This window comes from Primulina eburnea, chromosome 1 (genome assembly GCF_022965805.1).
Source record: "Primulina eburnea isolate SZY01 chromosome 1, ASM2296580v1, whole genome shotgun sequence".
Taxonomy (NCBI): domain Eukaryota; kingdom Viridiplantae; phylum Streptophyta; class Magnoliopsida; order Lamiales; family Gesneriaceae; genus Primulina; species Primulina eburnea.
The window spans coordinates 7,795,911-7,811,449 of NC_133101.1; the positions used below are offsets into that span (position 1 = coordinate 7,795,911).

A 15,539-nucleotide genomic window follows, 5' to 3' on the forward strand; every position below is an offset into this window, starting at 1 on the left:
CTTTAACTTATAAAAAGTAACTAAAACGTGTACAATCATTTAATTTACAAAAGATAACAAAAATATGAATTTAACAGAAAATTCATGGCCTTGCTAAGCCAACATTTTCATTTTCACAATTTACATCATATTTGGAGTTCTGAAATCCTGTATCTGAAATTTATAATAAATAGAAAGAAAATTTAGGTTGAGTCTTTTTGGACTTAGTGAGAGAATAAATCGGTCTTATACATAGTTAACAAATCAGACGACAATATATTAGTTCGATAATTCAACATGAGATGATATGGATCAGTAGTAACGTATCGTAATGAAAATATAATGTTAAATGACATCAAGTGAATATTCAGGACTTTGAACTGAATATCATTGTCTAAAAAGGTGACTTCCATCAATGTTCGTTGTATCACTTTTCCCTACATACTCAAGTAGGATCCGTATAATCGATCATTCACGAGCTAAAGCGAACTCATATTTTTGGACTAAAATCATGTTGTTCATATGAACCATATGCCAGATTTTAAACTCGGTGTTCATTAGAATCACATTTCTATGTCGAAGCCGCATTGTCCAGTGGACTAGCAATCTGGTACATAAATAGTTGTTCAGGCTCAGTTCATTCAGTCATTCAAATTATTAATAGCCGAACGATAACCAGTCAAGAGCCAATAAATCCAGAAATCCGATATAAAGTACAATATGACCGATAAATTAAGAAATGCATAATATAATGTGATATATGATTGAATCATTAATTTATGAAACTCTACTATAAATTTCATGTTAGATGTCAAATGTCAAACTCTATTATTGAATAAATCGATAGAAATCCTCACATCGTTAGCATACTTTCGTTTCGGTTCCAATATCAAGTTAATATAATTTCTTATAAATATAATTTGAATGATTTTACATGATTCGGACCAGTAGTAGACAATAGAACCTTTAAAAACTCTTTTTGTACAAAATTGTACTGGTTAGTTATGAATAAAGTTGTAAAAATTGATATGAATTAAAAATTCATATTAACTCATATAAATTAAAATACAATTATTATTATTTAGAAGCATTTTTATTTATATATTTCCAACCCTTGTAGACAATAAATAGATTAACGTTTATGATAAATTTATCAAATCTTTTAATTTGCTAGACTAAGCAGTTTTATTTATTATTATTATCAAAATTATTTTAAATTTTGACAACTAAAAACCCCAAAATAAATAGACAAATCTAAAAAAATAAATTTGAAATTTTCTCATATAAAAATGCGACAAACAAAATTCCACTATAGCGTGTATCTTAATTAAACCATAATAATAATAACAATCATCATCATAATCAAAATTATTCATCGTATGTTTGTAATAATTGGACAAAACAATCAAGGCCCATTTCGTGTAACTGGGGGCCCAATAAACAAGTCAGTCACAACCTCCGTGCTTACTGTGCTTCGGCTGCCACTCCCCATTTCTTTATGCTTTCCTTTTGCCTGCCTATGATCCAACCCGATCTGCAATTGATATGTTTTGTCAGAAATTTAAAATAATATATATTCGTGACCAAAAAATGTCATCCTCTACAAACATATTCAATCATATTAATCAATATAATTTGTTTTATTTTTTTTGCGATTTCAGTCATACATATTTTCAAATTTCAATTTTAGTTTTTTATCTTTGAATTTTTTTTTATTGCAACTTCAATCTGTTTTCCATATGATGCTGACGAGTCAATGATTTGACATCAACATGACAATAATATATGTAATGTCAAGTTAACACTTCACAGAAAAAATTGATTAAAACTGTCAAAAATTAAAAGATAATTGACGAAAATTTAAATCCGTCGATATAGAGCTAGCACCAAAATAACAAATAGTCAAATATATAAAGCCAAAATTAAAAATTTTCCCTCCAAAAAATAAAGAGCAGGTCTTTTGTGAGACGGTCTCACGAATTTTTATCTGTGAGACCGGTCTACCTTACCGATATTCACAATAAAAAGTAATACTCTTAGCATAAAAGTAATATTTTTCCATTGATGACTCAAATAAGAGATCTGTCTTACAAAATACGACCTGTGAGACCGTCTCATATAAGTGAATAAAAAAGGGGAAAAAAATTTGACCGAAAGCTCAGCCTATATAAGAATACAAGGGTTGTGTGGCAATTTTACTCACCTTTTCACATAATATTGCATTCTCTTCCAACAGAAGCTTCTCCTGATGAATGGTAATAAAGTTTCAATTAATAACCAATACATCCAAAGCTATGATAGTAAACTAAAGCGATGAGGGGCGAAACTAGAAATTTAACGAAAATGGTTGAGGGAATATTGCTAATTGCTAAGGGTGCAAATTACATATAAAAACTAAACTTTTAGGGCGACTCCCTCCTCCTTTGCTAGGTCCGTCACCAAGCACGAGATTGTACGAAAAATAACGCTTGTCGCTAAGCCAAAATTATCGAGCTAGAGTTGGTAACGAGCGTATTCGTAGACACGATCGAGACGTGACAATTGCATGATTATAAACTATCATATGTACCTTCAATTGTAATTTTTCATGTTCCTCTTTGTAGAGTTGATCCTGGAAAACAAACAAGAAAATATCATGACATTGTTTATTTTTCAAATCTTCATATTTACATATAAGGTAATGTCTTAAAAAATGAATTATTGTGTTAATTAGATATAGATTGAACTCGAGATCTAACTTAATGAGCTGAAAAAATTAATATTCGAGCTCGAATATATAAATTTGATTGTGAGCTTTTTCAGACATAAAAATTGATAGTGAAATTTTTTGCATTTTGTTAACATTGTGAAAAAGAGATTTGGAAAAGGGAACAGCAAAAAGTTCTAGATATTTGATGATCTAAATTTGTGAGCAAAAATGTCAAAATGCTCTTATCAAGAAAAATGTAAATGCCAAAATGCTATATAGTACTGGATTAACTCGAGCTCGAGAAAAGTTGGTCAAGGTTGAATCTAACTGGCTCGATAGGCCCGATTTGATTCGAGTCAAACGAGTATTCGAAGGCGACCAAGCGGAATTACCTTTCTCTCCCTGATGTTCTTTAGACTTTTTTCCAAATTACTGTCAATTTCTTGAAGCTCCTCCAATGAACTTGTTGCCAGATTATGCCCCAAAATCTTTCTATCAACCCATAAATTCAATCAAATTTAGAAGAAGAAGAAGAAGAAGTAAAAGGGGGAACAACACAGATGTTCATGAAACTAATGATTAGTTATTAAATAAATAAATAAATAAGAGGACCTTTGGGCATTCTCAAGGAGCTCTATTTTCTTTGAGATGAAGGCTGCTTCGTGCTTCAAGTGCTGCATGAAACGATTATTAGCTTCTTAATCAATACCAACAGCCTTGGTGATATATTTTTAGTGATATTATATCGAGGCGAGTTTGAAGAATTGGTCACAAAAATTATATAAACACGATCGGTATATTTAATATTTATAATATAGCAAAGTTTTCGACTCATTACACGAGTTCTTCATGTGTCGAATAAGTTAAGTCTGATTCATGAGAATTAGAGACAAGTTGATTAATTATAATCCTATCTGAGAGTACAAGATTTTGGAGAAATAATGAGGTATCCGCTTATTCATGTTTCTGGGGTGTTTTCATTGTATGAGAACAATTTCCTATGGAGTTTAGGTTTAAATTGTGTAAAAGAGGCCGATGACTTATAACTCATCTGTCAATCACGTTTCAAGTTTGGGACGAAATCTCGACCTAGGACTGGAGAAAATAAATAAATATATCGCGTAGAATAAATAAAACATAAATAACAGTTATAAACCTGTTGTTCTTCAACTCCTGTGGTAATATTTCTGTCTTCTTTAGCATGCTCCAGGTATCTCTCTATTATATTGTGCATGCTGAATCAATTCAATCACAGTTTATTCAAATACTTAATTAGCCACCTAAAAAAATTATGATAATCAATTGTACAATGTTGCAAGTATATGAAAATGTATCCATAAATGTATAAACGATAACTAATTATACACTTTAATTTCCCAATCGACTGTGAATTAAATGTTGGAGAAAATCATATTATCAGGTAAATGTATATGCACATATAACACACCGATTTGTAGCTAGAACAAAATATATTGAGAATATTAAGCATACGATGATTTCTCACACGTACACACGCATACGCGCGCGCATATACAAGTTTATTAATTAATCATAATCATTAAACTTAAGTAATTAGCTTGAGATATCTAATATTTACTTCTTAGCTATTAATTTTTTAATGTACGTAAAATTTATTTAAATCAGCCTAAAAGAAGATGATATAAATCTAATGCGAAATTACCAAACCATATAAAAGCATAATCGGTTTGTCATAATTCAATTAAAAACTGGATTTCTCGATCGAATAGTTTTTATGAAATTATTTGTAGAATGAATAATAATAAACCGCAGTATTTCACAATATAAACTATTTGCATATGTAGCCATCATTAATTATGTGTAAAAACTTAAAATACACACTCACACAACCTAATTTCCAATTTCTTGAGCAATAACTACACACCAAAAAATCAAAGCTTTGGGGGAAAAAAATATAAAATAATTAAAGGGTGCCAAAGGTTGCAAATAAAAAAAAATTATTCATAGATTTGTATAAAAGAAGAAACCGAGACCAATCTCAAAAGAATATAGGGTACAAGCTAGCTCGTTTTCCAAGTATCCAACAAGCTAGAAAATGGAGACAAATCAATGATAAAGTATCTGTTCAAGAATCAAAGGATATAGGAGGAAAATACCCTAAATTGATCCATCTTCTGATCAAGAAATTAGTGTTTTTAATTAGTACTTCGACATGGTACTCAATGGCCAAAGAGTACACAAACAAAGGCTTCCAAAAAGCCTCCCAAGAATCAGTACTACACATTGAATAAAGTGAAACTTGTTGATTAAAAAAAGTTATTCAGATGGGATTTCATAGAGATTGATTAAGAAATATGATAGGATTTGAGAAAACCGCGAAAATCGGATTATTTTTAATCGAAACATAATCACCTCGAGCTTGAGAATTCATAGAGTCTCCCCTTCTGAGAAAAAATGATCAAAGCCACTTCTGCATCACAAAGAACTGAGAGCTCATAAGCTTTCTTCAAGATCCCATTTCTACGCTTAGAAAACGTTACTTGCCGGCTCGTCGCGTTCTCGATTCGTTTCATTTGAACCTTCCCTCTCACCATTTTTGTTCTTTTTTAGCTGCAAAGAATCTATCCGAAATTAAGTCCCTTTTACTAGATTAAATTGAATATTATATTAAGCTCATAACAAAAAAAACCCCTTATCAAGAATAACCATAAGATAACCTCAGAGACTTCCTAATCTTACCAGAGCGCAATTAATATACTTCAAGAATCTTGATCGATAAGATGTAGCTAGCCCTTCGGCTGATCAGAATCTAGTAACTTGCCAAACTTAAAATAAAAAATAAAAAAAAATAATCTTCTAGAAAAGGAGAAATCTTGAAGATTTGTACTGATAAATAAATCCACAAGACCCCAAAAAGAAGAAAAAAATATAATAGAGAGATTTTAATGCCTGTATGTAGTGCTCAGATTTATATCCAAGCACACCAGAAAACCCCCCACAAAACCTAGCAAAATCTAGTGCCAAAATTTCAAATTTTCACTTAATTTAAATAAGGAAAGCTACAACCTACAAACCCTAGCTAGCTAGCTCTCAAGATTTAATTACTCTAGGAACGGCAAGATATTAGAAAAAAGATGATAAACTAAAGAACCCAGAAAAAATCTTGAGCTCAAAATTTATATATGTGTGCGTGTGTGTGTGTAAAGAATAAGATGAAGAAGAACCAGGGATCTTTTTATCTTGAAATGAATCAGTAATTGATGCAACGCTCTCTTTATTTTCAGGCCACAAAACCCAAAATTACCATATTGATCACAAATCTGTTATTCTCTGGCTTTTTTCATCGAGTCTTACCCACAAAAAAGGCAAAACAAAAATGGCACGCACGAAAGTAATAACTCAAAATAATCATGATCAAAATTTTTTTAAAAAAAAAACTAAAAAAACATGACATTTCAGTGTTATTTCTTGTTCAAGAAATTGAGAAAGATGGTTCCTGAAAAGGGTTGAAGACTACAGCTAATACAGAAATTATATATTGAGAAGCGCCGTCGGCATAAGAGGAATTTTTTGGATAATAATAATATTTAGAGACATATTATTATTATTATTATTATTATTATTATTATTATTATTATATGCTCCAAATTTGTTCAGAAGTTGTGATGCGTCGTTTTCTAGTACCCGATAATGCCAGATCGTCGTAATATATTTTAATATATTAATCATTTATATATTCGTCACATGTATAATAATTAGATTATTTAATCAGAAAAATTGCATCATTTTCCTTTTACGTTTATTTTTTTGCAATTTGGGTTTTTTATGTAAACAAATTTCAGTTTTCAATAATTTATCTTCCGACTGTGATAAATTTTAGTCATTTTTCATTAAGAACGTCGATGTGACACAACATAGTCAGGTCAAATGTCAGATCAAAATCACATAGGAAAAATTATTAAAATTAGCAAAAAAAAAAGTATATCGAACTAAGATTGAAACTTTACAACTTAAAACGAGACAAATATACAATAATTATATTGTGTTTATCAAATGCGACCATTTATTTATTATGTTGGTGCCGTGAGTTTGAATATCTTTGAGTTATAGTTTTACAAGTAACTTTGAGTATGATATTATATATTTTAAAAAAATAATCATGAGAAAAAATGTTTTTAGGACATAATTAGTCACCTCCTCAGATATTAAAAAAAATGCATATATTGATAATTTCACAATTTTGAATCCATAAAAGGGATAATATCAATAAAACTTCATTGTGATTTGCTCATTTTTTTTTGATCAAATTTAGTTAATTGTGTGAATAAATTGGAATCCTAGTGTCAACATCATCGTACTACGAGGTGACGTGCCAACAAATGGAGTGGAGACAACACATACAGCTTTTATTAGACAATATTATTTACCTCGACCAATGGGATTGCAGCTTATTATAGCATAAATATTATTCACTATTATTATACAGAATAATGCACAAAGTTTTTATGAAATCTTATTGATATATATTAGGTGAATTAAATGTTTTATTTTTATATATAAATAATAATAAGTGAATTTAAGCCGTGTGGTTATATGCAATTATTATTTCCTGTGTTGCGAGTGAGTCATATTGCCCACAAAATTTATTGACAAAAGGAAACGTGCAAACTCCCAAGATTTTCAATTTTATTTTGCTTACAATTTACTATCAAAATGAAGGGAAACGCGTTAAAATCACCTGAAGAACATGCATAAACAGAAAGGGTAGAAGCCTCTTGAGTATTAGGGTCGAGGTAAAGAACTAAAAAGATTATCGCGGGTAAAGAAACGAATGCGTTCGGATTTTCATTGATCAAGTCACATAATACTATATTTTTTGTCATGTAATTTGCATTTTTTTATGTGTTTTTGTTTAATGGACAGCAAGTATATCTGCTTATTTTTTTATTTTTGACTTTTTTATAACTTGAGCACTGATTCGACATCAGATGTGTCAATAGTATCTGATTTCATACCATCAATTTTTGTTGTTGCACGTTCATTTTTCAGTATCACGTCATCATTTTATAGCAACACAAAAAAACTATGGTGGAAGAAAACTAAAATTGAGAAAAAGTATGCAGTCTTAAGGTTGTTCTTCGTTCTTTTATTTATAAATAACTGGGTATTTTATTATATATTTTTTTATTAATTTAATATCCATATTTTAAAAATTATATTCGATGGTATTTTAAAATTTTAAAAATAAAACTAATAAGAATATAGTTTCTCTCGAGTCAATAATTTCGGAAATTGAAAAATATTAGAAAATACTATTTATGCATTTATGTGTGTGTTAAATTAATTATTAGCATTATTTTAAAATTAAATGATGTATTTAATTTGACCATTTCTAGATTTTATCGCTGCAATTTGTGTGTGTGCGCGATTGTATTCTTTTGAAAAATTGGCAATAATATACACTATTCCACAAAATCTCTATGCAAAAAATAAAAATAAAAAATGGTAACATTAATTTTTTATCTTCCAAACACGATCTATTAATCTTCGTGTAAAAAAATATTTTAAGAAATACACCTTTTTCTCTCAAATACTCTTGAGTGATAGTAATAAATATGAAAAGAACAAATTATCGTTTACGAAAAATATCTAATTTTATCGAAAATTATTTTAAACATAGAAGATAAATTAACACAAAAATTCTTATGAAACCGTCTGACAAGAATCTCTAACCCGAATCGAACCATGAAAAAATATTACTTTTTATGTCAAAAGTTTTAATTTTCATTGTAGGTATAGACCGAATTGACTCATCTCATAGATTGTGAGATCATCTCATTTTAATTTTTAATATCATTTTGAAATATTCCATTTTATTGAAAACTGTTCAAATAAAATAAACGATGTAATCAATAATTTAATATATGTTTAAAAATTTTAACCCTTCAAATTAATTTGAAAATAAAAATTGTTTTCTTTTTTATGTTATCAATTGGTGGAATTTTTCTCAACATAAATACACAATTTTTAAGAATTTGAGAGAATTTTTTTTTTCTTATTTATTTTATCGACTGGTGTAATTTTTCTCAACTTAAATACAAGATTTTTAAGAATTTGAGAAATCTCTAATATATCTATATATTCTTATTTATATAATAGCTCCATAAATTTATTTTTAATATAAAATAAAATTATATCAATATAAATAATAATAATAATCATGCATGCTTACTTATTTAAAAAAATTTCTGAAAAATTATGTAACAATCCAACAATTATTTAGATGGCAAAGGGAAATTTTGGGTTTTTTTATATAAAAAAAAACCTATAATATATTTCAGATGTAGCTACAATTTATCTCATCTTATTTTTGTACGGCATTTATTTTAAAATACTGAACAGTGAACATATACAGTTGACTTTGTACTAAAAAAGCCTAACACTATATAAAAATAAATATTAATTAATAAAAAAATATTTATAATGTACGTGATGCTAACAGGTCGTAGCACGCACTATGCTTATGGTATACAGAAAAAGTTGGTAAGGAATTTTTATATTAAAAAATGATAATAAAAGTTAAGAAAATTAAATAAAATTAGAATATAAAGTTGTATGATTAAAATTTATTTTTGGAATTAAAAAAAATCATCAATATATAAAAATAGTTACGGTAGGAAATTTAAATTTAAGATTAATTCCCTTATGCAACAATATCATATATCTATATTTTTCAGAAAACTAGAACCCGTTCATATTTGTAATGAAAAATAATATTTGTGACATAAAATTTTAGGCAAAAACTTGTGTGAGATGATCTCATAGGTCGTATTTGTGAGATGAATCTCTTATTTGGTTCATCCATGAAAAAGTATTATTTTTTATGCTAAAAGTATTAATTTTTATTGTGAATATTGGTAGGGTTGACCCGTCTCACAGATTAAGATCCGTGAAACGGTCTCACATGAGACCCACTCAAAATATTATATTTTTCATTCAAATAAGCATATATCGCACGATATACTCTTGACATAAAAAATAATATTTTTCACTCAAATCATCATATATTGCACAATATTTCTTCATAAAATAACCAACAAAAAATCATAATATTTTTGTACTTGGAACAAAAAAAAATATATATTTTCCATGGATCGGGTCGGATTGGAGATTTTTTACATAAAAACTTGCTCATTATGAGACGGTGTCACACGAGTTTTTGTGTAACTTTTAATTAATAAATGTGTAGATTATGGTTGAGTAAGACCAATTTAATATATTTTCAGTGCAAAATAAAATTCTTTAAAAATACATTAAATTTTCAAATTTAAAAAAAGGCAGTGGCCCACACTCTTATCTAGCCGGGTTCTATCGTTCCTGAAATAAAAAAATCAAACTTGGGACCATTTAGCCTAAAATAATGTAGGTCGGCCGAATTAATAAAATTTAAAAACTATGTAAAAACTGTACCCCCTAGACTGCTTAGTTATTGGTTTTTAGATTTCCCATATTTCGATCAATACTAGATAAAGCATTTAATATCTCTCGATTTAGTTCCATTTTTCATTAATTGATAACTAACTTTCCTATGAAAAAAAGTCCATTTGTATAGTTGATTCGAGCAATGTTCAAAATAACTTCATCAAATTTTGGGAAACTTAGAGGATGTGAATGGTCTGAGAGAGCGACCTGATTAGGAGCATTCGTCGGACGGTTCGATAGGTGTAAAATACAAAAATATAAAGATTTTAAAAAATTTAAGTTTTTCGGTTTCTCTCTCATAAAATCGAAAAACCATAACTCAAAACCGAAACCGAAAAAATTGAATTGAAAAAACTATAGTTTTTGGTTCAATGGATTTTTTTCGGGTTTAACCGATATTTGAACACCATGAGCAATATGGTTCAATAATTTTGTCTGACCTGTCTTAGTATAAAAGTGTGTAACTTAATCATATTTGGGAACTTAGAAGTGAGATTCTGATTTTAATTTTCCACTTTCAAATAAATTCTGAATAAGATTAGAACCTCCGTGTGTCGGCTTATCGAACCTCCGTGTGTCGGCTTATCGACTTATGTTATATTTGTTGGGTCGAGCATGTTTGAGTAAAAAGTGAGTCTAATATAAGACCATCTCACGAATCTTAATAAGTGAGATGTGTCAACCCTACCCATATTCACAATAAGAGTAATACTCTTAGCATAAAAAATAATACTTTTTCATGGAAGACCCAAATAAGAGATCTGTCTCACAAATATGACCCGTGAGATCGTCTCATACGAGTTTTTACGTTAAGTAAAAATAGTATTGAGAGAAGTGATATCTCGAAAAACTCTCATGGTAGATTGCGTCTGATGACGTTGTTGTATGACTTGATTGCCTATTACCTATGTGAGCCGTAAAAAAAGAACATGGATTTTTTAAGGTGATATTAGAGAAGAACAACATAAAAATACGTTCTTTTCCGATATCATGGACATAAAAATCCGACATATCGACATCTAAGTATAACAAACATCTCACGTCAACTCATCGCTTAATATGAAATTTTGTGCTGCAATAATATCAAGATATAAAGTTGTGTACTTATTATAGCTATGGCTTTTTATATAATGATAAATGTTCGATAGTAACAATGTTTATTGTGTCCTTGTCTCAACTGCTCGTCTAATAGAGAGACCATTATGTTTACAGCTCATTCGTTCGTCCGAGAAGAATTTTGCTTCTTCTTTTTTTGTTTCAAAAATTGTTTCACTTTTAATTTTCTTATATATAAGCAATTCTAACAATGGTGATTTGGGAATATAACAGTGAAATCACAATATTTAAATATTCGATTTTCTCATAAATTGACCAAAAAATAAATAAATAACTTTATGTTAAAACAAATTTTGAAAAATAGGACAGATTGGTCCGTGTGAAATAAATTGCAGTAAATATGCCCTTAATTAAGAAGAAACTCAAACCATATTTCGTCTTCATTTTATGTTGTCAAATAGAGTTTATTTTGACTTGTTTGGTATATAATTGATTTAGTTAGTTTCTTGTAACAGTTTTCCTCATGATGGAATGAGATTTAGAATTATGTGTAGTATATGAATGATAAATCAATATATATGAAAAATAATTGAGTCGAGTCGTACGTTGGTTGAAACAAATATATTCAATCAACTAATGTATCATCATTCGCTCCAAACTGCTAAGTGATTCAGGAACGCAGTATGTAAAATAAAATATCAATATTAGTATCATATACATTCTACATACGTATACATATATATATGTGTGTGCGCACGCGCATATTTCATAGCTACAAAATTGAGGACCACCCTAGTAGAGGGGCAATTAAAACGTGGAAGCCCCTCCTTGTCATTTAATATATATGTAATGAAATAATATAATATAATATATTCATATTTCGAACACTATAATATAAATATATAAAGTTGGCCTCTGTTATGCTTCTGAATCAATTTGTAGTTGTGGCTATTCTCAAAAGCCAAGTCCAATAATACATACTCAAGATAAGACAATTAAATATCTAAATAAAGGTAATTAGAGGGAGCTATATAACATTTAACATAAAACGGTTCTTAAATGGAACCCATTGGAGGATATTTTGTAAGGTATAGTGTTTGACGTTTTACCAAAAATTATAGATAGTAGTAACAGTACAACTCAAATCTTTTAAACATTACTTAAATTCAAGCATCACGTTTCGATTGCTCTATCTTTCATCTACAATTATTGAACCCAACAATATCTCTAACAATAATTGCACTATTTGCAATTAATTGAAATCAAACATGTGATATTGACTCTAATGCCAATTGCAAGACCGAGCATTTGTCGTTTTACCAAAAGTTAAAGTTGAGGGTAACAATGCAACTTAAATATTTTAAATCGTACAACTTAAGCACCATGTTCCGATTGATCTGTATGTCATGAACAATTATTACACCAAAAATATTATTTTGTTTTTGCATGTGAAACTACTATAATTAAAAATAAAAACTCTCTTGAGACTGTTTCACATATTAATTTTTTAAGACCAATATCAGATCTTACCGTAGTAAGTATGTAATTCAGAGGTGTGAGAATCAACTATGTATATATATCGAGAATTTAAGTATTGAATATGTCATTAGTTCGATTCAACCCATTTAAAAATATTGTTTGTGTATTAAAAATATTAATTTTCGTTGTAGATATGCACCAGATCAACTCGTTTCAAGTATATATAGTTGTGACATCATTCACTGGAAACCTACTCTATAAATAATAATAATTTAGACTGAGAATTTTTCATGAGAAAGTTGCATTTTTTATTCTTCAAGTTAGCCTCTTAGCGATTTTGGTTATATATGTTGGCGAATTTCATTTTTAATTCATTATCTTAGTTTTTTAGAAAATTTAAATTTTTTTCGAGGTGATACTAATCCTAGACATATATAAGGCCCATTTTTTTTTGAAATTGTATGTGTGGCAAGATCTAATCCGTTGAAATGAAATGAGTATAATGTCCACATAAGTAAGATATCGTCTACCCTAATCCTAATCTAATTGAGAAAATCCCCAAACTCCCTCGTTTAAAAAGTTACGGTATTATATATTTATTAGGCATGAATATAGTGAATATGATTTTGAATAGGTCCACTGAGTTTTCGCAATTATATTGGATCGAATTCTATGTTCGGTAATGTATATTTATTACGATTTTAATATTTATGTTGAGTTTGTGCACTTCTAATTGGATAGAATTAAGAAATTGACATCCTTTGCCACACTAATTGGATTTAAATCATTAAATATAAATTTTCACCCCTAGTTATTGAGTTTCCATGGTTTTATTGGGAATTTTTATTGTTTTTATTTTGAATTAATTAAATTTTTTTGGTACAATATCAATATAAACACGTATCAATTTTTTTAGACGAGTCTCTAGTCTGAACCGACAATTTTTTATATCACTTTTTGAACAGTTTTTTTGTGTGACGCAGACGGGTTGAGCTGATCTATAATTTTCATGAAAAATAATAATTTTGGAATAAAAAAGTTTACTTTTCACAAGTTGGATGGAGTCGGAAATATGTCTCCCATAATTAACCCGTGAGACAGTCTAAGAAGAATTTTTTTGTTACTTATTATTTCAGAAGTATTAATTTTCATTGAATGTATATATTAGATCGATTTGTCTCACAAATATAAATCGACAAAATCGTTTCACAAAAGACCTACTCAATATAAATTACGATTAATTTTTAAATATTTATAGATTGCGGTTCATAAATGACAAAGTTTAGTATATTGATATTAATATTTAATATGTTTCAAATTATTTGACTTACTCCAAAAAGTTAATTGTGTTAATTTATTAGTGCCCATAACCATTATGTGTAGATAATTTCTCTAATACGATTAGGAAAAAATGTGACATATTTAATAAATATAATAATGTTTTCGGATCCAGACGGATAAATTCAATAATTGTATTTAAGGCCCAAAATATGATTATTTAACAGCTTTCATGAAGGCCCAAATAAAACAGATCCAGTGAAGGTCCAATGGAAAAATTGTTATTACTAGCACACATTTCTTCTATAAAAAAGAAAATCAATTTTATTTTGTACAAATTGGAATTAAATATGATTCCAATAATTTTCAATTATATGGTGAGCAATACCAATATGGAAGTCTGATATTAAATATGTAATTGAAAATTTGAATTCATGCCATTCCATCATAAATAATCATAAAGCCAACAACCAATATAAAATCATAGAAAATAAAATGAGATTAGTTAATTAATTAGAGCATTGGATTTCATTTTTTGATGAAGATGATAATAATAATAATAATAATAATAATAATAATAATAATAATAATAATAATAATAATAATAATAATAATAATAATAATAATAATAATAATAATAATAATAATAATAATAATAATAATAATAATAATAATAATAATAATAATAATAATAATAATAATAATAATAATAATAATAATAATAATAATAATAATAATAATAATAATAATAATAATAATAATAATAATAATAATAATAATAATAATAATAATAATAATAATAATAATAGATTGTGTTATGTAAAAAAAAAAATGAGGCTGTTTTCTTAAAAGATTTAAAATAAAAGTTATAAATTTTTTAAATTAGAATTGTAGAAAAAAAATATACAAAATGATTTTACAATATAGTAAAATCATGTAGTCAACTTGATAAGATCGATGGTGTTTTAGGTCAATCTAAAATTACACAATGATCAATGAATCCATATAGTTACTTACTATAAGGTGCTTTTATATTATATAGAGTAACATATATGCTAATTAGAGATGTCAAAATTGTCTACTTCCGTCAGTTTGGCCAGTCCCGTCCCATGGAATAGGTGGATTGAGTTAGCAATTTCTCGACCCATCAAATTACATATAAATTTGGGCATGTCAGTTGGGTTTGCTCTCCCCGTAACTTAAAATAGATATCAGTTGCTTTGCACACGCAGTGCATGTGTACAATTTTTTTATAATTATCGAGAGATTAAAGTGAAATTTGACAATTTATCAAGGGACTAAAGTGTTATTTGAATTGTTGTAATTAAAAAAAATGAAAACAAAATTGTTTGTTGAAATTAAAAATAAAAATGAAAACAAAAGTGTAATATTAATATAATACAATGACAAAATAGGAAAAATAAAAAACAGACTAAAACATCATTTTTATCTCTATTATGGAGATTCTTAATAATAGTAATAGATATTCAAGACGGGTCAGACTCTCTCTTATTTTGTCTGATATATAATATTGTCATTGTATAATCAAATATTGGAGAGTTATGACACATATCATGTGTTTTCCATTAAAAAAAAT

General features: G+C 28.0%; 1 protein-coding gene across 4 annotated transcripts; it reads right to left on the reverse strand.

Annotated features, from left to right (window-relative positions):
• Positions 1-1,234: 1,234 nt before the first annotated feature.
• LOC140825797 (MADS-box protein SOC1-like) lies at positions 1,235-6,152 on the reverse strand. Of its 4 annotated transcripts, none has more exons than XM_073187791.1 (8): positions 5,872-6,152; positions 5,060-5,257; positions 3,825-3,903; positions 3,281-3,342; positions 3,061-3,160; positions 2,549-2,590; positions 2,183-2,224; positions 1,235-1,513 (listed from the first exon to the last, which is right to left on the reverse strand). In XM_073187791.1, the coding sequence occupies exons 2-8, from the start codon at positions 5,239-5,241 to the stop codon at positions 1,385-1,387; spliced, it is 636 nt and encodes a 211-aa protein (XP_073043892.1). In that variant the 5' UTR covers positions 5,242-5,257; positions 5,872-6,152; the 3' UTR covers positions 1,235-1,384. The 4 variants fall into 4 exon arrangements, with proteins under 4 accessions (XP_073043892.1, XP_073043883.1, XP_073043877.1 ...); XM_073187782.1 differs by having other exon boundaries at positions 5,714-6,152; XM_073187776.1 differs by having other exon boundaries at positions 5,060-5,268; positions 5,387-6,151.
• Positions 6,153-15,539: the final 9,387 nt, after the last annotated feature.